Below are 26,251 nucleotides of genomic sequence, written 5' to 3'. Positions count from 1 at the left end.
CATTATCATTATCATTATCATTATTATCATTATTTTTTGTTCTCAAATTAATTAAGTTCTACATGTAGCATCGGAAAAACCGCGAAGTTGTTGGATCCATATGGCAATCTCACGTACTTTTGGCGAACATCTTCTAAAGGCCATGTTTTCAACTCTGACAGTTTTCCAACTGACCATATCAAGTGATGAAGAGTCGCATGGTTCAGTGTAAAAATTGTTTTTTTCCTCATACTCATTTCCTGTTAAAACAAGTATGCCTTTACGTGAGTCATACACAATATTTTTCACCAAAATTATTTCCCCATTCACTAAACCGCAACAGTTGTCCGCCAAGCTGTCCACTTTTAATTTAAAGTCTGAATAGTTAACAATCTTATATTGTGGATTCTCACAGCCGTCTGGCAATGGCCCATCGTAATGAGAAGACTGTGTGAGTACTTCGAATTTACAACTTCGTTTTTTTGATGTGGTACTTTCTGAGCTGTTTTCTATTTCAACATAGCGCCTAAAAATTTGTTGCAACGGTTTATCACTTTTCCTTAGTAGTCTCTTTAAAGTTTGCATATAATTCTCAAACTTGAAGGCACTGAAGCTATCCAAAATACCCAAATTCTTAACATCTTGTACAATGTGGATGAGGCCGTGAATATTGTGACTTGCGCTGTGCCTTCCATAAAGTATCATAAATGATGTAACGAAATGTTTGAGTAGGTCGTGAGCATAGTTGAAAAGTGAAGTTGTATTGGTGCTGCACAAAATTCTTATTGCAACGTGAAGTGTCAAAAAATTCATGTAAACATCATATGGCAATACATCTTTCAGAACAATTGGACCAGTATATAACAAGAGCTGTCTATATTCTGTGGCTTTCCACTGTTTCACAAAATCAAGATACCGTGGCTTCCGTGCAAATTCTAAAGGGATAAACCCCTTGAGTTTTTCTAAAGCATTTGAAATTGAAAAAACATTGCGATGTGGCAAACGGTATTTTAGGTCCCCAAATAACCACAAGTAAAGAAGCTTTCGCACAACTCCCAAGCAGACTAGATGCATATAGTCCAATGGTACATTTTTGATGATGTCAAAACGTGGAATTTCTTCAAGGCAACAATCTCCTGCATGATAATCATCGTCCGTTTTGTTTCTAAAATCTGTATCGGTTCTTTCCCGTGCAGTTAATTCTGGAAAGCAGATGCGTCCATTGGCATAGGTACCTTTAATTGTACATTTTGTGCAACTAGAATACCCAGTACATCCTTTGACATTCAAAACAAACGACTTCGCTGGAGCATCGCATACAAAGAATTTTATACTGCACGTGTACAACGTATCCTGAAACGATAATCCATTTTCACATAGGTCTTTAGCTTCTTGTATAAAATCTCGCATGAAGTCGCCGGCGACACCAGGCTTTTCATTGCCATAATATGCTCCAATCATAAATACATCATTAAACCCAACGATTGATCCCAGAATCGGCCATAGAGAACCCCTGGACGACTTTGATATGGGGAAACCATCAATACCAATGGCTAACTCAATATCGGTATCTATTTCACTTGAATACTTGACAAGTAATTGATTCAATCCACGAGCAAGGCCTAGATGAATATATTTTCCTGGGTGAACATCCGTTGTAATCGTAGACCTTGGTGTTTTTAGTAGAGTTCTGGGATCAGATGGTAAGTGCGAATGACATGGATGCTGCCTTAGCTTCTTCAATAACGACGATATAGCCACATGTGGAATTCTGTTGCATACCGCCCACTGAGCAAGAAAAGATTGCAGGTTGTAATCCTCAGACGTAGGTACAGGAGGCTTTTCAACATATACTGACTCATTGTCAGCAGTAGCTAACTCGCTGCTCTCCGATGAGTCAGATGAATACCAAACTTCTGGTTCGTTATATGGCTCTTCAGCCACAATGGATTCATCTGGATGTGTGGCGTTTTCATGATTTTTATCAGAGATATAACAAGATTCTCTTACATTTTCACTGAATATATTCTTCTCAGCGCAGCTTGCAAAATCTGATGTTTCTGACAACACGGAAGCATTATTATCAGAAGAAGATATCAGTCGCATTTCATCCATATTCGCATCATTACGTTGGAAAATGTTTAGGTACTCTAGTGAACTTTCCTCATTGACCTGCCGCCGGAGTTGACGCTCAGATATTTTCCGGACAGGCTTCAAAGTTTTTTCTTTGGGCATGTTTTTAGAGATATTGTATCGACTGGAAACGGAGCACAAAATTCGCGACGATTATGCCAATCTTTTCTCAAATTGTTAGTGTAACGGAACACGTAACCGCTATTCATGAAGTTCAAGTTTTTATTTCAAATTCTGGATCACTATTCACTTTACTGGTAAACGTTATTATATGAAATTTGTTGAAGATTTTGATATTTTTTTTTAAATTCTCTTCGAGAATTCGGAAAACTTATGTGCCTGAAGTTCTGAAATTTCATGTCAACGTAAACTGTTCTGTGCCTTCTATGCTGTGAGATTCCCGGTTTTTCCGTGGAAAAGTTCCCACAAATGGAACCTCGAATATAGCAACATTAAGGATTGGTTGTTATAATCAAATTCAAATTTGGGGAACTTTTGTTGAACAACTAATCATATTATAATATGAAAGCCTGTAGACATTTTCGATCAAATTCAGAACTTGAAGCACATGAAAAATTTTGAGATCTGAGAATTTTTTATATTATTTGGAAAAAAAACATACCAAACCACAGCTATATAAATGCTGGAATGAAATTTCAGCAGTAAGTAGGGAGTTTAGAAAAATTTAATATGATAGTAAATTTTTTGTTTGAGAGAAACACGAAATTTGTCTGAGAATTTCAGAACTTAAATTCACCTTGAATTTTTTTTTATACTTTATATTATCGTTATTATATTATTGTCACTATTACTATTGATGTTACTGCTGTTTATTGTTATATATTATATTATATATTATATATTATATGTAATTTATAGATCTTTGATGTTATGCGATCAAATTATTAGTTGCACGTAAAGACTGATGTGAAAACGGAATATAGGTTAGGTCGGATCTGCTACAACGGTGTTGCGCACATATTCGGCGCATCCTGTATACATTTAATATTACGAGACAGCAAAGCGCGCAACATGTGATGTGCCTCAACCAAAATACCATTGCGGTCGATAATTTTCAAAGTTTTTCCGGCTTTATAAATGAGATACTCCCACATTATTTTCTCGTAGTAGTCTGATGCAACATAATTCACTACAAAGATATCGTCAGAAGATATCATCAGGATATTCTAAGGATGTCCTATTTGTGTCAAAAAACTAACCAACTCATGAAATCTTGTGAGATATCCCTGGGAGCTCCAGAGGACGTCCAAGACATTCCCGGAATATTCGGGACCTCCTGAGGATATCCGGGATATCTTAAGGACATTTGGGATATGTTTGGGATATCCCGTGGACGTCCTGTGTTATGTGGGCAATTACTGAAATTCATTGGAGACCCAAAAAATGATGCCCCTCTCTTGAACATTGATCGTGTTCCACGTCACTGGGTCAGATATGATGTTGACAAGGGCCAAATATTAACAAAGTTTCCACACCACAATATACGTCTAAACGTCAACAGGTTTTACTGGAAGAACTAATAAAAACCGAAAGCAGTGCATTGCTAAGTTGGCCAGAATACCCAGTAGAATTGGTTGGACATGCCGGTATGTACTTGATCATTCGTTAAATTAAACCTTAGAAAAATTTTTACCACTGGATGGAAATAACATCGATTTTCCCGTCTGGGATACATATAAGGATGCTATTACAAGGTTAGAAACATTGGAAATACAACTTTATGCGCACACATGAGAATCTGATACCGTACTAGAGAAAAAAGTTTTAAAAATTGCAGAAGAACTGAAAAAGCAGAGCTTACGAAAAATAATGGAAGTACTTGAAATTGAGTATGAGGATTCAGTTGAATGTGAGTATTTTAGTTTGCGATGTTTATTTTATGTGTTACCTCGACACTATTGTTTTCATATTTGTAGCGGATTATTCAATTAGTCACCAAAACAGTGGTTCGAGCAGCGAAGAATGCCGAACAAGGCGATCACTCAAGAAAAAAAAAAAAAAACTTTGAACAAGAATAGAACATCTATACAAAAGAACAACTTGAAGTCTAAAAGTGCGGATTTGGGTTCTTCAAGATCAGACAAAAACAGAGATAACTTAGATTATACAAATATTTCAGTTATGATCGCACTGTTTGAATCCTTTGTATTATTCTAATAATTGCGTTCGAATGATACATAATTTTAAATTTTAGTATCAAAGTCATTAAAGATGGCGGCTGCAAAAGAATCACAAAAACCTGTGACGCAGTTTCAGAAGGAAGAAAAAGAAAAAAAGAAAGTTTTCAAATCCAAAGATATAGATTCTGGTTCTTTAAAATCTGACAAAAACAGAAGTGACTTAGATTATACAAATATTTCAGTTGTGATCGCAATGTTTCAATTCTTTGTATTATTCTGGTAATTGCTTTAAAATGATAAATAATTTTCAATTTTAGCATGCAAGTCATTATAAATGGCAGCTGCAAAAGAATCACAAGAACCTGTGATGCAACTTGCAAGTTTTTCCACAGCCTCATTTGATGCTTCAGATCTTGTTGTACACAACGCAGCAGCTATCGAAAAAAAATTCCTTGAAGGCGCTTACATCGTACAAGGTATTTAAGGAGTTTTGATTAGTTTTTTTTTTTTATATCTTCAGATTAGAGCACATTGCCTATTCAATAGATTTTGGGTCATTTTTTAAGAATCAGGAGATCTCGAAATTGACTTACAACTGGATAAACAGCAAAGCTCGACGAAGAATGGTTCAGGTTCCTTTCATAACACGCAGAGTATGTATGAGTCTACTTTCAATTGAAGCCACATTAACCAATCGAATTTCCAGTTCCGCTAACGAACATGGTTCGGAAAATATTTTTTACTGATTGATAAAACCATCCATAATTCTATGTATCCCTAATTTGCAGAGCTTCCTGAAAACAAAAATCCAGAAAAGGCAGTCCATGGCTTACTCAGGTCTTTGAGCTTTGAGCAAAGTCTTTCGAAAATTTCTGATACACTGCTAAAGACAGGAAAGAAGAACTATACCGAAGGTATTCAAAAATAATTCAGTCACCAACTGCTTCTAAAACAATGGCTGTTAATTTTAGATACTTTTTTGATATTGTCCACCTTGAGAGGACTTAGCACCGACCTTGATGGAAATACCAATGCCATCAATAACTTGTGTGCAGCAATTAATAACGGTAAAGCTACTGTTGACACCAGCTTCAAGCCAAAAGCATTCTCAGGGATTGATTTTGAATTGCCTTTTAAAACGCTTGAAGATTTCAAAAATTTTGACAATAAACTGAAGGATCCTGAGTATAGACAGCACTGTGTAAATTCTATTGAAAATTCTCATTGATAAAAAGATATACTGTAATATATTTCAAGTCTCTTGCACAGTAGTTGTTGTATAATAGTAAATTTTCTTGATAAGTAAAAAAAAAAAAAAATATTACTGCTTTACAATAAGCGTTTATTTTTCCAGGCTGCTTTGTTACTATTCTACATTAATCGTGAAAATCACGTCACAAAGAGTGTAACAACAATATTTTAAGAATATATTGGTCGAAATGTGTTGAATATATGTAAGAGTTAGTGAGAAAGTGCAAAGCTTCAAGCGCCACAAAATATACATGGACTCAGCGCGTAACTATACATTGTACTGTATGAGTGGGTCAGTCGAGTAAGGCACTGCCCAGTGTGTAGACGCGTATACTTTCTAATGTAATTTATGACTACTATTACAATATAATAATTAATCACAAATATTATCTTATCATTTAACCTGTATTGATCCACATCCTCATCAAAACGTCTGCATGCATTTTACAGCTGTAAACAGATAGGGACGAAAGAGGTTTTTAAAGATACCAAATTTTCTAATGTGATGTTTGGTATGTTCACAAAATATACCTTAAGGAACCACTTTTTAGCACAATTCACAATACAACACATAGATATCTGAAAAATTTGATCGTATTCTCACAGACGTTATTGCGGATCATCATACGGACAATCAAGGAAAGCAGATTTCGGAAAAATATTTTTTCCTATTATCGTGCGCAAAGTTCGATTTTGCGCATGCATTTGCGTTCGCACAGTACCACTTTCCCACACGTTGACGAGAGCGTGCGGGAATGCAACTGAGCGAACCGGGATGTAGCCGAGCGTGCGGGATTGTGGTGAGCGTGCGGGAATGTATAAGAGTATACGAGCGATTCCAAGGAATATACGCGCGCGCCATCTCTGCGGCACTCTCTTCGCATGAATACCTGCGAGCGATACTTTGACGTTCGTTGTCCGTATTAAGAAAACGGCAGAATAAAAAACACAGAACGCACGTTTGAAAGATGTAAGTTGAGCGCGCCGGTTTGTTTACATCTTCGTCGTCTGGAATGGACCTGTCAAAACGTGCGTTCTGTGTTTTGTATTTTGCCGTTTTTTTAATACGGACAACAAACGTCAAAGTATCAGTCGTTTCGCATCCGCTCTTTAGAAAGAACAAATAAAGTGAGACTGAATAACTATGAATAATGTACAAAGTGATACGGAAAGCGAGGGTGAGCATGTGTCTAATGATGTGCCAGCTGAAATGCTCGCTGCAGCGAAGGAAAAAATATACCGTGTCATTTTGTAAATTGTCACGTTACGATAAATATTAATAATAATTGAAAATAATAAATGAATCAGATTTTTCTTAATTTAAGAAATTTATAATAGTTCTATAATTTGTTTTTTTGGGCGGGGGGCTTCACCCCCCCGAACCCCCTATCCCAGCGCCCCAACGCCACCGTTCTATACGTTTCAATTATTCAAAATAATTGTAGTGGTCGAACTTTGCGCAACTTAATAGGAAAAATAGTATCGTAATGTACTATTTCTATTGCTTGGGTCAAGCAATTGCCAATTCTAACGACTGGGATGGAGCTCGAATAGAAAGAGTGAAAAAAAAAACAGCCAGGAGGGAGGAAAAGATCCGAGAAGGAATGGCCCATGAGTGATATAGATATACAAGATCATGAGAAATGATGAACATGGAGCAAGGCTGTTTTGATATACTGCTGAATTTCTTTCCTCAAAGTTGCTATTATTTTTATTGCTCCAACTGTAGCTATACCAGTATCGCGCGCTTACAACAAGCTATTGAACTCAGATTCTAAAACTACTATTTTATTGCTAGAAGCGCTCTGGCTAGGCTTTGGTTTAGGTATAGGTTGTAACTGGCATTCACTGGATTGTATACAGATATCTTTAGTGTCTTCTGGCGTTTTTTCCTGAGAATTTCTCTGTAATTATAAGAAACATGTAAAGTGTTGTATATGGTCATTTCATAATTTTCATAATATATTTTTCAAAATCACCCACTATAATACAATTAGAAAAATAGTACCTTTCGAGAGTACCTCTATTGATAGACAGAAGAAGACACTATTCGTTTAGAAAATTTTTTATACGAATCTATTTTATAGGTCTTTGAAAGTCTGTATATTACAATAAAATTAATATACAATATGTAAATTTGAACAACTGGTGAATTTGAAAAATTAACGACGGAGCCAGGAATCGAACCTGAAATCTAGCGATGCTTTACCGGAGACTTACTCCACTAGACCACCTAGCCGCCCTGACTCTGTTGTCATTAATTTCTCTCATAACCAGTGAGTTCAAATTTGTTTTTATGTGCCCGATTTGTATGAGTAAGAATTTCTTCTCTGCATGCACGATGTAAGGAGACTGTAGTGTGTAGATGTTTATGTTTACCCTTTTCAATCCTTTGCTTCCGATGAGAAGCCCGTAAGACGGCAATGCCGTCTAATAAATGAGATGCGGGTGTGCAAATCATTAATCTACGAGAGAATTTTGTTGAGAATATGTAAATTTGAACAACTGGTGAATTTGAAAAATTAACGACGGAGCCAGGAATCGAACCTGGAATCTAGCGTGCATGCAGAGAAGAAATTCTTACTCATACAAATCGGGCACATGAAAACAAATTTGAACTCACTGGTTATGAGAGAAATTAATGACAACAGAGTCAGGGCGGCTAGGTGGTCTAGTGGAGTAAGTCTCCGGTAAAGCATCGCTAGATTCCAGGTTCGATTCCTGGCTCCGTCGTTAATTTTTCAAATTCACCAGTTGTTCAAATTTACATATTCTCAACAAAATTCTCTCGTAGATTAATGATTTGCACACCCGCATCTCATTTATTAGACGGCATTGCCGTCTTACGGGCTTCTCATCGGAAGCAAAGGATTGAAAATGATAAACATAAACATCTACACACTACAGTCTCCTTACATCGTGCATACAGAGAAGAAATTCTTACTCAAAATTAATATACATATACAGCACTTTTCATATAACAAAAGCAAAATAATTACAATTAAAATAAAATAATTTTGCCGAAAAATACAGTAACGTCATGGTGACGTGCCGTAAGTATACCTATCTTATAAATCTGTTTATATTTGTTCAAATAATAAATACATAGTTATTATAATAGTTGATATTTTTCTAGTCCTTTATATTGAGTCAAATTAGTTTTCGATCTCTGTTAGTCGTATAATAATTTTTGGGCGGATTTGATTCTCATTCGGGTTATTTTTGAATGTCTTCGCGCTCACCGCCAAAAAGTAATCATTTTATATGGAAAAAAGTCAGGTTCAATCCAAAAAATTTTCAGATGACTCTAAGACGCCTCGCCAAGCAGTAAAATTTGTATATGGAAAAATGCATGCATTTGCAATTTTTTTTAGCTAATTGTTTATTACTTCGAAACTATATATCATCGAAATATTTCTAGTCACTATTTTTCAAGAAGTTGAATCCTCTCTCAAACAGATCTTGTGTAGAATTTTAATAAATCGAATATTTGTCACGGAAAAAATGATCGCTGATAACGTAATAAATATTAGATTCACGAAAGCCTTACTATAAAATAGCCGGATGAAATTTTTTCTCTAATATATAGTTTCAAAGTGATAAACCGTTTTCTGGAAAAATTTCAAATTAATAAATTTTTTCTTACAAAAGTTCGATTGCTTGGTGGGGTGTGTTAAACTTATCGCAAATTTTTTTGTATTTAGCTTGATTTTATTTTGTATATAACGTGGTTACTTTTTGGAGGTGAGCGTGACATGATCCAAATAAGAACCAGCCTAATACTTACGAACCTTATTATTTCTTTTGATTTTTAGTTTATGAAAGATTTTAGAAATAATGTATTTTGATATTAAAAAAAAGTGATACTTGTTAATTTTCTATATATATTGTGATAATATTGATATTGTTAAGTAATAAATAACTCCAGTTTCTAAAAATGGAATATTTTAATTGTGTGTATGTATATCCAAAACACCCCGACTTACAGAATATAGGCATTTCGGGCATGGTCCTGGCAGAAATTGTGACGCAAGTAGGGTACGATAGTAGCTAGCCTAATTGGTCCTCGATCGGGCACAGTACCTAAAACGGGAATATTTAGCCAGGACCCTAACGGGCTGCCACAGTTCAGCCGGATCTGGGCCCGATTTGTAATCTGGCGAGCTATCGAGAACCCGACCTGTACCATGTTTCAATTTCTACACAGGCGCCGATTACCTCACGTATATGCGTGCTTTTTCCATTCGGCTAAGCCCCGGACTCTCCCATGATGAGGAGATGGACTATGGCTATCGAAACCGGCTACCGCGTTTTCAAGTGCTGATAAGACGGGAAGATCTTGAAGATCTTGACGATTTAGAGGATATCGCCCGACGATTGGAGATAAGTTTTGCGGCAAATAGCAAATACCAAGCGCCACAGAGTCGCGAAAACTCACTGCTACCGGAACTAGCATATCGCGGACGATGCTCTAACTTCCGTCAACCGCGACCCGCGTTAGCCAATCTATGTCTAGAGGATGAGCCAACAGATAACGTTAATGCTGCGTATCAAACGTCTGGCCAAGAAAATTGCTCGAATCCTAACGCTAATAGAAAGCATTCTGATTCTAGACCCGACTTCCGTAATAACCAATTATCGCCTAGGAATAATACCGGCAACTGGAATAATTATAGTCAGAGTGAAAATCCGAGTAACATTAACTCTCCCGTAACTTCTACCGCCCCATCTACCGATTCCAATCCATTTATACCGACTCCCGAGTGAACAACTGCACGCACATCTCCTAGATTTGTATGTTACAATTGCCAGCAACCCGTAGCCCAGTCGAATTGGATCAAATAAGGGGTCGACATCTTGAAAATTGCCGGTAGCAATTTTCCTTCGGAAATCGTTGGGCCGGGGAGGGGGTCACTGGCAGTCTACATTTTGGTTTTCGGGGTCCGCAAGGTGTTGCATTTTCCGCCATCTTGAATTTGAGGGTGAATTTTTGTTTCTTGAATAACTTGTTTATTTTCAATTTTACACGAAAAATGATTGTAACTTTGAAAGGTTTAGAATAATGATGAATATCGTATAAGTTAAAATGAAAATGATCAAGTGTACAATACAAATGTAAGGAGGCGTGTTGATGTATGTACTATACATTTATATTGTACACACATATATCTACACTCTGTAATGTATACTGACATTGAGGAAATCGAATATTAACCTAACGTATTTCTATATAATAAATATACCAATAGATTTATTGGAGTCTCGTTTTTTCCCAACCATTCTAACATGGTAGCAGAGCCTGGTTCCTTCTTGGCCTGAAGTAAAGTAAAACGAGAAAGTGCGCGTATGTGAAACGCAGAAAATTCGAACACGAAGGAACATTCGAGAACGTTGGAGAAGATCCAAGATGGAGGAAAAAAGGACCACCATACCAGTGTTTGACGGGGAAGACTATAACATGTGGAAGAAAAGAGTAATGGTGTTCCTAAGAATGAAAAAGTGTTATGAGGTGATAAAAAGAAAAAAAACAAGTACAGATAAAGAAGAATGGGACGAAAACGATCTAAAAGCGTTCAACTATATTTACAGTGCAATTTCAAACAAGCAGTTGGAGTTCGTGTGCGACGAGACGTCGGCTCACGGAATTATAAAAAAGTTTGATGAAATATACTTGAAAGAATCTACGGCGCTACAAATTGCTTATAGAAATAAACTAGAAAAAATGAAACTTGAGCAATATGAAGACTCGGCGACATTTTTTAGTGAATTTGAAAAATGCATGAACGAATTGAAAAGTGCGGGCGCAAACGTAAATGAAAGAGAAAAATTGAATTACATGTTGAATACGCTACCAAGTCAGTACAGTTACATCGGTGACTTGATCGATGCACTGAAAGAAGATCAGACAGCAGCTTATGTGAAGAATAAAATTCAAATAGCAGAAATGAAGAATAAAAATGATCTAGGAGAAAAAAAATCGAATGTATTTGCCGCCAAAAAGGAAAAAAGGGAAGGTTGTTTCAAGTGCGGAAAATTTGGGCATTTCGCACGCGATTGCTATGCGGGACAATATGGCGTCAGCTCTGGACGAAGCAACGGCAGTTGGAGAGGCTCGCTACGTGGTCGGACCAGAGGCAGAGCAGGAAGAGGAAGCTATGGCAGAGGGCACGGAAACTCTCATCGGCAGGGAGCCAACATAGGTCAACAACAACATCACAGCAACGATTCGGGCGCAAGCGCATGGGTAGCGACGGCGCATGCGGCGCAGGGCGCAAAGTTATGTAACAATGAAATTTTGTGGCTACTAGATAGCGGATGTAGCGATCACATTGTCAACGATGAGAAATATTTTGAAAAGAGTATAAAACTAAAGAAACCGATTGATATCTTCTTGGGGGATAATAGATCAATAAAAGCAACGAAGATAGGGAACGTAGTGTGTTATTTTAATGCGTATGGAACAAAAAATGAAGTGAATATGAAAAATGTATTTCTCGCGGAAAAAATGCATGGAAATTTAATTAGCTATGGAAAAATAATGGAAAAAAACGTAATTGTCTCAAAGGGTGATACGTCGGAGATTATTGATAGTAATAATAAAGTAATTGCAGTAGGGTTCAAAGAGAATAAAATTCTGAAACTAAAAGGTACATTAAAAAATAAAATGGGTAATGTTAACAATATCGAATGCAATAATACATATAAAATGAGTTTAAAAGAGAAATGGCACAGGAGGTTAGGCCATGTTAATTTTGGGTATCTGAACACATTAAGTAAAGAACAATTGGTAACAGGTATCCCTTGTGAGTTGGAATCCGAATACATGAAATGCAAAACCTGTATTGAGAGTAAAATGCACTGTTTACCTTTTGATAACAATAGAACTAAGGCTAAAGACGTATTAGAAATTATCCACACTGATGTTTGTGGTAGTTTCAAAACAGCGGGTTTGTACGGAGAAAAATATTTTGTTTCCTTCATTGATGACTACAGTAAAGTAGCTAAAGTGTATTGCATTAAAACCAAGAGTGAAGTGTTTGATTGTCTAGTTCAATACATTAATGAAGTCGAGAACATAACAGGAAAGAGAGTAAAAATTTTGAGATGCGATAATGGCAAAGAATACCTAAATAACAGATTTTATAGCTATGCAAGAGAAAAGGGAATAACACTAAATAATTGCCCACCGTACGTGCATGAACTAATCGGTACGGCTGAGAGATTTAACAGGACAATAATGAATATGGCACGTTGTCTGTTAACAGAAGCAAATGTACATAAAAGATTTTGGCCTGAAATCATTATGGCAGCAACGTACTTAAAAAATCGTACCTTGACAAACACAGTCGAAAGAAAAACACCGTATGAAATATTCTTTAAAAAAAAACCAAATATAGAGAACTTGAGGGTATACGGGAGTAAAGTTTTTGTGAAAAGGCCTGAACAATGTAGGGATTCAAAATTTGATAAGAAGGCCGAAATGGGTGTATTATTAGGTTACAGTGATGTTGGCTATCGAGTCCTACTCAATAACAGAATAATAGTTGCTAGAAATGTCGATGTAATTGAAAAGGATGTAAAATGTATAGGAATTGACTATGATGATAGTGATCTGAATAATAAGTATGATACTAACGAGGGTGAGAACTCAGATGATGACATGTTAAAGGATGAAAATGAGTTGAATAAAACTAAAGTGGAAAGCCCAGAAAAGGATAACTTGCTAGAATTACAACTTCCACTTAGACCTGCGCGTGGAAGAAAGATTCCGGTAAGATATCCTTTAAATAGTGCACATAGCATTCAAGCAAATTCTTGTAGAGTCGATATACCTCACACATTTGAGGAGGCGGTTAATAGTGAAGAAAAGGAGTCGTGGGTTGAAGCTATGAACAAAGAGATAGAAAGTCTAGATGAAAATGGAACATGGGTCCTGGTAAACGAAAAAAAAGGATATGAAAATTTTAGATGTAAAATGGGTTTATACGAGGAAATCTAATGGTTCGTATGAAGCAAGATTGGTTGTATTAGGATATCAACAAACAAATGTAATTGACGATATATATGCACCTGTAGCGAAAGCTCAACTATGAAGATTTTATTTTCCTTTTGTTGCCAATATGGATCAATAATTGAACAATTAGATGTAGCTGCTGCTTTCCTTAACGGCTTAGTAAGCTCAGAGATATATGTACGTCAACCTAGAGGTTATGACGATGGTACAAAAAGAATATGTAAACTGATTAAAGCACTGTATGGACTACGTGAAAGTCCAAGAGCTTGGTACGAATGCCTGGATGAGTATTTGACAAAGTTAAACTTTAAAAGGAGTGAAATTGATGATTGCTTGTACAGTCATGGAGTGGGTGAAAATATTATGTATGTGTTAGTTTATGTTGATGATTTACTGATTTGTTGTAAAACCGAGAGTAAATTGAAAAAAAACAAAAGTATTGCTGTCAGAAAGATTTAAAATGAAGGATTTGGGAGAAGTCAAAGAGTATCTTGGTATAAACATAGTGTACGATTATAAAAGAGGTGATATGAAACTAAGTCAGGAAAAGTATATTGAGTCATTGGCATGTAAATATCAGCTAGAAGGCAGCAGACTATACAGCACTCCTATGGAAACCAATTTGAAATTAGAAAAGGCTAATGATTGTGAACCACACATCAAATATAGAAATTTAATAGGTGAGTTGTCTCACATAAGTACGAAAACAAGACCCGATGCTGAACACAGTGTAAATTATTTAAGCAGGTATCAGAATGAATATAACGAAACACATTGGAAGTATGCAATGCGTGTACTGAAATACTTGTACCTGACTAAAAACCTAAAACTGAACTATAATAGAAATAAGAATAGTGAAATAATTGATTGCTTCGTAGATGCGGATTGGGCTGGGGATATTATTGACAGAAAGTCCACTTCCGGGTATGTTATTAGACTGTTTGGAAATGTGATCGACTGGAAATCGAGAAAGCAAAAAGGTGTAACGAAAGCGTCAACATATGCTGAGTATATAGCTCTTTCAGAGGCGGTGAGCGAGATAAAGTTTGTCAAAGAATTGTTAAATTTCTTTAATGTTAAAATGTCTGAAGCGATAAAGATTTTTGAGGATAACACTGGCGCGATAAATATTGCAAATTATGGGAACTTTACAAAAAATTCGAAGTACATAGAAATTCATTACCATTATGTACACGAGAGCGTAAAAGAAGGACTGATCGAAGTATGTAAGATCGATTCTAATAAAAACATAGCGGATATATTCACAAAGGCTTTATGTAGGGAAAAATTTGAAAGGTTTAGAATAATGATGAATATCGTATAAGTTAAAATGAAAATGATCAAGTGTACAATACAAATGTAAGGAGGCGTGTTGATGTATGTACTATACATTTATATTGTACACACATATATCTACACTCTGTAATGTATACTGACATTGAGGAAACCGAATCTGACCTACACGTATGTATTCTAATACCGAGTGAGTGTGTGAGAAGCAAGAGTGTTGTTTTTTCTGTACACTGAGTCAAAAACAAGATCGCAGACAAAGCGCCACGAATGTCAGGTGTTGTCCCGAATATTCGAATATTATCCTAACGTATTTCTATATAATAAATATACCAATAGATTTATTGGAGTTGATTTGAATAAAATTTCCAAAGTTGATTTGAATAAAATTTCCTACAATTTTGGTCCTTATCAATTTTTTCGTAGGGTCGATATTTTTTCATTCAGACCCGAAAAGAGGAGGTGAAATTCTGTTATTTAATTATCACCTTTATTTTCAATTTTACCCGAAAAATGGTTATTAACAAAGTTGTTCGGAATAATATTTCTTACAATTTTGGTCCCTATCCATTTTTTCGTAGGATCGATAATTTTCGATTCAGACCCGAAAAGAAGTGCGGGTGAAATTGCATTATTGCAATTTCAAAGGGGGTATTTTCAAAGGGGCTTCAAGGTTTTAATCCTAAATCGGAAAAGAATTTATTAACTCTTAGCACGCAGATGTTTTATTACTGGAAAAACCGATGAATCAGTCTATAATACAATTTCACTTGCACCTCTTTTCGGGTATGAATAGAAAAATATCGATCCTACAAAAAAATTGATGAATACCAAAATTGTAGGAAATCTTATTCCAAACAACTTTGGTAATAACCTTTTTTCGTGTAAAATGGAAAATAAAGGTGGTAATTGAATAACAAAGTTTCACCTCTTCTTTTTGGGTCTAAATAACAAAATATCGACCCTACGAAAAGGTTGATGAGGACCAAAATTGTAGGAAATTTTATTCAAATTAACTTTGGTTACGAACATTTTTCGTGTAAAAGTGAAAATAAACAAGTTATTCAAGAAACAAAATTCACCCTTAAATTCAAGATGGCGGAAAATGCAACACCTTGCGGACCCCGAAAACCAAAATGTAGACTGCCAGAGACCCCTCCCGCCCCAACGATTTCCGAAGGAAAATTGATACTGGCAATTTTCCAGATGTCAAATCCTAATTCGACTGGGCTACGGACATTATCACCGACAGTGCACCGCGCCCCGTACAAAGAATAGCTTCACGTGCGTGCTGACAGGGTACACTAAAGCTACATGTACCTGGTGTGCGGAAAACTATCAGGGAAACCGCGCGCAAGGGCAACCTCGGAACACACACCCACAATAAAGCCCGATACTTCGCTCGAACAGATTGTCAGACCTTGTTCTTTAGCTACCTAAAATATTAATACTATCGAAACCAATAATACTACCGAAATTAATGATACTACCGCAATTAATAATACTACCGAAATTAATAATATACCGAAATTAATAATACTACTGAAATTGATAATACCACCGAAATTAATAATACTACCGAAATGAATAATACTACCGAAATTATTAATACTACCGAAATTATTACTACTACTGAACTTATTGGTACTACAGAAATTAATACTACTACCGTTTCACCTACCGAGCAAACTGAATTCTGTAGTCCGGTTTACCCACTTCACGGAAACCACTATTATTCTTGGCTCTCAAAATACGTGACTTAAGGGTATCGGCTTTATTTGACTGCGGTTCATCCCGAACCTTTGTGAATTCAAAAACTTCGGTATTGATCGAACCGCGAGGCTTCCTTATTCACAAATCTCATTTAGGAGTAGTCGTAACGGCCGCCGGCCGAAAGGCTGACGTCACTGGTAAAATAATCGTGCCGATAGAACTAGAACGGACTATCTGTGATATCCAAGCTCGCGTTATACCCTTCCTCAGCTTCGATTGCATAATAGGTCCAGATTTTCTTCACAAATTTGATATTGTTACAAAGATTGAAATCACCCGTCTTGCCCCTTTCAATGATCTAGTAGTCATCATAGATAAAAGAAGCTTGTAAACCTCTTATGTCTTTGAAAAGAATAAGGTTGCTGCATCAACCAACATTATTGTAAAAACAGTCTTATTTCAGACTTTAAACTAGGAACACGTTCCCTGCTATTAAAGCTTTTTCACAACATTTTATTTACGCCGTTAATTTGTCTCATTAAATAAGCTCGCGAAACCTTATTTATTTTTGCAACGTAATAGAACGGTGCACTGCTGTCAGAAGTGGGATCTTGAGTTTTTCTTGAGTCAATTCAATGCGTGAATTAATCATGAGCAATGGTCATTTGACACGCTCTCGGCGGAGGAAGAGTTGCAGAGATAACCCTATTATCACGGAAAATCCGCGAGTCCGTGAAGCAGTATCAGCATCTTCAGTGGACCCTCTTCCAGTACCTTCGGCGGTCTCTCTTACTCAGATTGACCTACTAAGAATTATGAACCAGCAACAAGAAGCCGCCGAACGTCACCAACAACAACTGGTTCAACTACTTAAAGACCAACACGAACAGCGGAGACTGGACAGAGAGGCTCAAGAACGTTCGGGGACCAGCCTACATGAACTGTTCCGGACAAATGTTGTGGCTCTTCAGTCGGTTCAACAGACGAGCGGCTCTGGAGAAACGGCCGTCACTCCTCGAGTTTCTGAAGTTGCTACTCTGCATCCTTCTCCTGTTCCTTTTCCAGCTGTTTAGGAAGTCCAATATCCAGGACGTTCCCGAGATATTCACAACACAAGATCTGTTCCTTTTATTAGATAAATAGACAATTTCCCAATTTGTAGAACAAGGGTAGAAAATGAGGTAGGCTTTTCCGAGCCTCCGTCTCACGTTCAGCCACGTTATTCTCCTTAGAGTCAATTGAATAATTCAAGAATTCCTGGGGTTTCTTCTCAAATATTCGAGAAAGCTATTTGTTCTCTAAAACCACCCGTTTTTGATGGGACAATTTCATGGGATAAGTATGGAAGACAATTTAATACCACTGCAAATCATAATCAGTGGGACCCCGCCAAGAAGGCCCACAGCCTTGCCTCTTGTCTTTGGACTCCTGCTTTAAATGTTTTGACAGCATTGGCAGAGGAAGAAATTTCCGATTATGATAAACTCAGCTCTGCGCTTAAATTGAGATACAGTAATGACCATTGGACAAAATTATATACAGCTCAATTGCAGACAAGGAGACAAGGACGAGTCGAGGACCTTGCGTCACTTGGTCAAGATATTGAACGACTTTCTCGAGTAGCTTTACCAGATCACGAACCGTCCCGTAATTTATTAGCGAGTCGGGCTTTTCTTAAAGCTATTAGTGATCCTGAAACTTAAATGGCTGTTGGAACATCAGGTCTAACTTCTCTACGAGAGGCAACGGCCAAAGCCCTCAAGGTGGAGGCCATACGAAACAATATTTCCGGTCAGGCAAACTCCGTCAGATTAAGGTAACTAAAGACACCTCAAAAAGACGAGAACATGAGCGCTCGGAAAAGACTGAGCTTCAGAATTTTAGAAATAAGAATAATAATAATAACTATAAACGTTAAAATTGTGGTTCTTTTCAAAATCGAAATACCGAACGCGAAATTAAAAGCGCGGTTACGACAGATCAAACTGTCTGGATTTGTTTGTTTTGTAATAAAATTGGACATGATGCCAATCATGGTTTTTACCTAAACAGAATAATAGAGAAATGATACAGAACTCGAATTTGAATTCCCAAAATTGGCGGAGGAGAGAAATAGAAATTAGGGAAGGAAATCCTCAATCTAGCTCTTCAGCTGAAACTGGTACAAAAAATTAGTTTCGGATGATTTTCCAGGGCGAAAATCATCGCGAATTGTCAAAAGTGAAAGCCAACTGAGTAAACAGTCTTCAATTAGAAATCTAAGACAGTCTGGTCTTTACCCTCGCGGTACCGTGAATGGCGTCGATTGTCTCTGAGTAATAGACACCGGCGCGGAAGTGACCGTGGTTCGATCGGATCTCTTTGAATCCGATGACCAGATTGTTCCCTCTTTATCCCGGCGAACAGCCACTGGAGAGATGTTCCCAGTTTTAAGACAGGTGACTGTTCAAATTAACATTTTTGGTTGTATCGACTCTCCACATAAGGTTTTCATAGCAGATATAGAGGATGAAGGTATTTTGGGAATGTACTTTCTTACAGCTCATAACTGTGTTATCTCGACCAAAAGAAATTCACTAACTTCAAACAATCGCGAAATCACTCTTTGTGCGAATAGGAATGGAATTTATTGGACTCCTCCTAGAAATCGAGAAGTATAACTTTCTGAAGGCGATTTTCAACACCATTTTCCCTTACATTTATAGAGCTTTGTTGAGAAATCTTCGATTTCGTTGAAACTAGCTCAGATTGAATCGTTCAGATCTCTTTTGCTAGAGTTCATAGATTCTCTTGCCAAAAATAGTGGTGATAAAGGCCGATGTACTTCCGTCAAGCAAAAGATCGACGTTGGAAAAAATTCACCAATAAAACAGGCTTCTCGGCGACTCGCTCTCAACGCTCGGGAAGAGGTAAAGAAGCTCGTGGAAGACATGCTGGCGAATGACGTAATCGAACCATGGTCTAGCCCCTGGGCCTCACCAATCGTCCTTGTTAACAAGAAAGACGGATTCAAACGATTTTGTATCGATTACAGGAAGTTGAATGACATAACAAAGAAAGATTCTTACCCTCTACCCAGAATAGACGAGACACTCGACCCGATAGTTGGAGCCACTTGGTTCAGTACCATAGATCTACAGAGTGGATACTGGCAGGGCGAAATGGATATTCTAGATAAAGAAAAAACAGCTTTAGTCACGGGATTAGGAGGATTGTGGCAGTTCAAGGTTATGCCGTTTGGTTAAAGTAATGCCCCGGCTACCTTTGAACAAATGATGGAGGCTGTTCTTCATGGGCTCACTGGCAAAATATGCTTAGTTTATTTAGACAATATAATCGTCTTTGGCAAGAACTTTCAGGAAGAAGTTCCTAATCTCAAACAAGTTTATACCAGGCTGAAGCAAGCAGGCCTAAAAATGAGGCTGAAAAAATGCCGTTTATTCCAAAGAGAAGTAGACTCCCTTAGACACATCGTCTCAGCTCAAGGTGTGAAGACCGAACCGTCTGGAATCGAGAAGGTTTCTTCTTGGCCGACACCTAAAAATAAAGAGCAAGTACAAAGCTTTTATGTCTATGTACTCATTACATAAGATTTGTGAAAGGTTTCGCTAGCATAGCCAAACCTCTCCACTACTTAACTGTAATCAAGATTCCTTTCGACCGTACCCCGGGATGCGAAGAAGTTTTTAAGAAATTAGAGAATAATCTTATTTTTTCGACGGTTTTAGCTTATCCAGAGGTCAAACTTCCATTTATTTTGGATACAGATGCCTCTCTTTCGGGAATAGGTGGGGTTCTGTCACAATTTCAGGGAGGTCGGGAAAGAGTGATTAGTTATTTCAATAGGATCCTGAGTGAAACCGAGAGAAATTATTGTGTCACTCGTAGTGAACTATTAGCTGTTGTAAAGATGACGGTCTATTTTCATCATTATCTGTACGGCAGGAGATTTTTGATACGAACGGATCATGCTTCCCTTAGGTGGTTACTTGCGTTCAAATCCCCCGAAGTTCAGGTAGCTAGATGGTTAGAGAGGCTCGGACAGTACGACTTTGATATTCGTCATCGAGCAGGAATAAAACACGGAAACGCTGATGCTCTCTCCCGAAGAACCTGCAAAGAAATGCCAGAATGTAAACAATGTGCACGTCTAGAGAAGAATCGAAACCCCCCTCCTTCATTACGGAAGGTTTCTCTCGTAAAAGACCTAGAGAAATGAAGAAAATCTCAACAAGAGGACAACACACTAACTCGAATTAAGTCCTATCAGAAAACAGAGATCCGCCCGGACTGGCAAGATATATCTTCGGCTAAGCCAGACTTGAAAATTTTTTGGGCTCAATGGGACTCTATCCTTTTATTTGACGGAATTCTATACCGTCAATGGGAATCTGCAGACTTGAAGGAAATCAGGTGACAACTTTTGGTTCCTGGGACTCGAATTTCAGAGATTCTTGCTCTTCACCATAATTCTCCTACAGGCGGACACTTCGCCTCGAACAAAACTCGAGGTAGGATACGCAACTTCTACTTTAGGCCGCGTTGCCGCACGGACGTTGAAAATTGGTACCGAAGATGTCGAATCGGCACGGAAACGAAAGGGCCTCGAGCTGAAGGACATAGCTCTCTTCAAGTTTACAACGTAGGAGCTCCTTTTGAGAGAATAGCAATGGACATTCTCGAACCTTTTCCAACAACCTATTCAGGAAATAAATATGCTCTGGTTATTGCCGATTATTTTACCAAGTGGCCCGAAGTGGTTTTACTTGCCAATCAAGAAGCCTGTACTGTAGCTCAAGTGTTCGTTAGAGGGTTCACCTGTAGACACGGAGTTCCTCTAGAACTGCATACTGATCAGGGCCGAAATTTTGAGTCAACCTTAATGAAAGAGGTTACCCTGATCTTAGGGGTTAGAAAGACTCGTACGACTCCTTTGAATCCTCAATCTGACGGCATGATAAAGCGTCTGAATCTAACCTTACTACAATATTTGTCGTCCATCGTAGAGCAGAATCAAGAAGACCGGTACTCCTGAATCCCGTTTTTCCTCTCATCCTACAGGCCTGCGATTCATGAGACGACAAAACAGACGCCAGCCCTCATGCTCACAGGAAGAAATATTCGACTTCCGTCAGATTCAGAAAAAAGCCTTGTTCCTGTGCAAAAACAGCACCAAACATATTATGCCTCTCTTTCAGAACAACGCTTAGAAGATATTCACAGCTTTGCTAGAAATAGAATTTCTATGGTTCAGGATAAATTAAAAACTCGTTATGATATTCGAGCCAGGAATTGGAAATTTAATTCCGGAGATTCTGTCCGGCTCTTTCATCCTTGAAGACAGAAGGGACGATGTCCGAAACTACAAAGAACCTGGGAAGGCCCTTACTTAGTGGTTAACCGGATCAATGATGTCGTTTGCAGGATCCAAAAAAACCTTTACTCCAAGGCAAAAGTAGTACACCTGGACCGTCTTGCTCCATTTGAAGAAGATCAACCCGAAACAAACTCCCCAAGACCTGGAACATCTTCCGAGGTTACATCTTCAGAAGTACACTCTTGTCAACTATGATCGACTTAACCTTCTTTACAGTCGGTCATTGACTGGAAGAAGAATTTTTCTTATGGAATTCAATTGAATGAAACTCGACCAGTTACAATTATTATTGAAAGGAATATCGGTTACGGAAAATCAACATTTACTAAAAGGTTTGTAGCCGACCGCCAGGTCTTCACACTTCTAGAACCTCTTGAAGAATATCCAGACGTCGCAGGTATTAATCTTTTAGATTTAATGTATCAGGAGCCTGACCGGTATTGCTTTCATTTTCAGCATTACGCTCAAATGGTTATGTTAGACAGGCATCTTCAGACAACTTCGTTACCTGTAAAGGTAATGGAGAGATCAATATTTAGTAGCAATTGTTTCATAGGAGCTCGCCGAAGATCGGAAAACTTTCGCGACTTTGAATCTCATTGATTATTGGAAAAATTCTCTCTTCTCATTCGCTCGTCTGAGTTCAGAGTAGATTTAATTATCTGCGAGTTTCGCCAGAGACTTGTTTCGCCCGGGTCTGTTCCCGTTCTCGTGAGAAAGAATCAAATATTTCTTTAGAGTTACTCAGAACTATTCATGATGTTCATGAAGATTGGTTGATGAAACAAACCTTTTCTTCATTATCAGCCCCCGTCTTGGTTATTAAAGCAGAATCCACAGCCGATCAAGTTTTTCGAGATTTTTGCACTTCCTCGACGTGCGCAGGATAACCTATACTTGGTTTCATAAGGAATAAACTTAATTAAGCGAAAAAAAAACAAAAAGTGAAATTAATTCTCTTCATTGGAACATCATAAACAGAGAAACATAAGATAATATAAAAGTTATGTTTTAAAAATTTTCTCTGCAATAATTTTGAAGGCCTTCTCTAGTTTCTCGCACTCTTTGAATACTTTGGTGGTTCTTGTTATAAATAAGGGTTTCTTGCATTTGTGACATGCTGGACCTTCTCCCGCGAATGTTGAATGTGTTTTTTTTATTTTTAAAACAATCATCCATGTCAGCGGTAAAACATATGAGACACAGAGAATTTAAATTTATCTTAAATACAAGAACTCGAATAAAGAGAAAAGAGATGGTGAGGTTAAGAATTTTCACAAATAGAATTCGATTACAAAGAAAGAAAGAATTTTTCAATTTTCAAATAAAAAACTTACCGGGTAACCAAACAATTGATACATAATTGTCCCATTTTATGCTTTTCTCGAATGGTCTCACTACGGCCACATTTCAGATTTTTCCATTGTTCTTCAAAATGATGTTTAAATTCTTGCTTAGTCATTTGCTTGGGTTTCTCCCACAAACATTTGGAGATTATTATACCCCCGTTTATTAAATCGGAAGCTGAAGGTGTATTTACAATAGGCATCTTTTCAAACGTATAGCTTTCTTCGATGAAATTTTTCTTACAATAGTTTTGTTATTCCCGAGTTGCTAATCAATTCGAAATTTGTTTTCTTCCCTATTTCCTTCTAGAAGTTTTCTTTTTTTTAATCCCATTGTGTGTCGGATAGGCTTTGGTTTCTTTTATAATGTGAATGGAGCCACGATTATTTGTCGAGGTCGATGAGCGATTGCTTGATTTTCACATTTTACTAACCCCAAGTGTCAGTTTTTGTGAGCACTTTTTTAGGTTATTTGACACACAGCCTTTTCCTTCCGACCTTTCTCGATTCCTGAGGATGATTGGTGGCCTTGGTTTTCAAGAACCACATGAAAATGATTCAGATAAGATCGTTACTTTCCTTTCTGAAATGAATATTTAATTCAACTTATTCATGCTTTTCCCAAATTCGCTTAGCAAATTTGGATTGATCTGCCACCTCTCACATTTGTCCTCCCAAACTGTAGGGTGTGCTGTTTCTGGACGATATCTTGGATCCAGTCACCCATTCTTTTCCTATCTTCTGTGCCAATTCTCAAAAGGAATCAGCCTTCACCTTGCCTGGTCCCAGAGTTTTCTCGGTTACGGTTTCCCGCCTCGACGTACTCGTCCGTGTCTGTTTCGACCGATCTATCTTCCTTAAGGAGGAATGGGTTTCCTTTTCGACGTCGATCCGGATGATTTTGATGTCTTCAAATTCATTAAGATACGTAACACTAAAAAACACTTACCTTTATGAAACAAGGCACATGAAATTTTGGAAATTCTATTTGATGCTTAACTATTTGCTCAAGGTTTTTTGTGGTTCACCTTGAGACTGTGGGTAAATGCCAGATAGTAAAAAGGAAGTCTTCTAATTTTTTAGAGCCACAGCTCCAACTCACCTTCGAGCATTGACTACTAGATTACTTTTACAATTGTTTTGTCTATCCCGAGTCGAGACGACTCGTTTGCTCGGGGGGGGGGGTGTAGTAGTGTTACAAAGGGTAAGATCACCCGTTTCGCCCCTTTCAATGAACTAGTAGTCATCATATATAAAAGAAGTTCATAAACCTCCTATGTCTTCAAAAAGAACAAGCTTGCTGCGTCATTATTTGTAATAACAGTCTTTTTTCAGACTTTAAACTAGAAACACGTTCCCTTCTATTGAAGCTTTCTCCCAACATTTCATTTACGCCTTTGATTTGTCGCATTAAATAAGCTCACGAATCCTCATTTATTTTTGCAACGTCATAGAACGTTACAATATAATAGTAAATTTTACCGAACGTAACTGGTCATTCGAAGATAATTCTCTTGTAACTTTTGAATTTCAAACGTACTCCCGATTTACTCCCGAGGCACAATGTAACGCAATTGTAGCATTGAGCGACGAGCAAAACGTCAAATTACGGAACTTACTAAAATCAGAGGTAGCCTCAGCGTCCGACAAAATAGGTACGACTAATTTGGACACCCACCGCATGGACGTAGGTGACCATCCCACGATTAGGCAACGGGTATATCGAGTATCGCCAAAAATACAAGAAGCTATCGATGAGGAAGTTGACAAAATGCTCGCTACTGAAATCGGCAAGACCGATTGCAATGGTTAAAAAACCAAATGGCTCCTACCAGTTTGTATTGACTTCCGGCAAAAGAATCAGGCGTTCAAAAAGGATGCGCATCCGCTACCACGAATGGACAGTATTCTGGATGAACTCCGATCCGCCCGATATATTTCAACTATCGACCTAAGTCAGGCGTATTTCCAGATTCCTCTAATTCAGGCGAGTCGCGAAGAAACCGCCTTCATTGTTCCCGGTGAAAGACTTTTTCATTTCACGCGGATACCGTACGGATTAAATGGAGCATCGGCTACATTCCAAAGGTTGTCAGATCGCTCAATTGGACCAGATATGGATCCATACGCTTTCATCTATTTGGATGATATTATCATCGCCGCAAAAATATTTGACGAACACCTCGAGTGGCTACAACGCGTTGTACGAATTATCCGACACGCGAACCTCACGGTCAACCCCGAGAAATGCGAATTTTGCTGCTCTCAAGTTAAATATCTTGGATTTCTGGTTAACGAATATGGATTACAAATAGATCCATATAAAATAGCTCACGCTATGAATTATCCAGTCCCGCGTACAGTAAAACAATTACGTCAATTTTTAGGAATGGCTTCTTGGTACCGGAAGTTTATTCCGAACCTTGCTTCGATAATCAAACCACTGACGCGACTTTTGCGAAAAACTCAATTGTGGACTTGGACTGAATCGCAATCTTTAGCTTTCGAAAAAATTAAAAATTGACTAACTATTTCTTCGTTTTCGAAAGTTTTCCAATCTACACCCCCAAAATTATGGGCAGAACAAATGACACATATTCAACTACTTCGGGACTGGGTCACGGAAAACCTCGACGACGCCTTTAGTAGACAGGCGCGATATTATGACCTCTGACTACGAGACCAAACTTTCGCTACAGACGAACTAGTGTTAAAACGACAAACACACTGTCATCTGCTACTCAACATGTTGCTGCTAAATTGGCACCAAGATTCAGTGGACCCTACCAGTTCTCTCGTTTTCTCTCCACGGTGGTGGTTGAACTGCAACAAGTAGACGGGAACAACGTAGTGGGAAAGGTGCATGTGAAAGACCCAAAGCTCTATCAATCTCAGGCATTGTAATTTAACATACTAGATCATGGGAGAGGAAGTGCCACCCCACGCCTATGTCCGACGTGGTTGGCGCCGGCTGGAGCGATTCGCTGGATTAATTCAGCTACTACCA

The 26,251-nt window shown here is 37.8% G+C and overlaps 1 protein-coding gene across 1 annotated transcript; it reads right to left on the bottom strand.

Annotated features, from left to right (window-relative positions):
* Positions 1 to 51: 51 nt before the first annotated feature.
* On the bottom strand, positions 52 to 2,763 carry LOC138190380 (uncharacterized). The gene is made up of 2 exons (XM_069133162.1): positions 2,735 to 2,763; positions 52 to 2,366 (listed from the first exon to the last, which is right to left on the bottom strand). The coding sequence occupies exon 2, from the start codon at positions 2,212 to 2,214 to the stop codon at positions 52 to 54; it is 2,163 nt and encodes a 720-aa protein (XP_068989263.1). The 5' UTR covers positions 2,215 to 2,366; positions 2,735 to 2,763.
* Between the last annotated feature and the right edge of the window lie 23,488 nt (positions 2,764 to 26,251).

The sequence above is a fragment of the Neodiprion pinetum genome, chromosome 2 (genome assembly GCF_021155775.2).
Source record: "Neodiprion pinetum isolate iyNeoPine1 chromosome 2, iyNeoPine1.2, whole genome shotgun sequence".
In the NCBI taxonomy this organism is placed as follows: Eukaryota; Metazoa; Arthropoda; class Insecta; order Hymenoptera; family Diprionidae; genus Neodiprion; species Neodiprion pinetum.
Note: the sequence above shows the minus strand (reverse complement) of the source record. Positions and strands in the feature narration are given on the sequence as shown.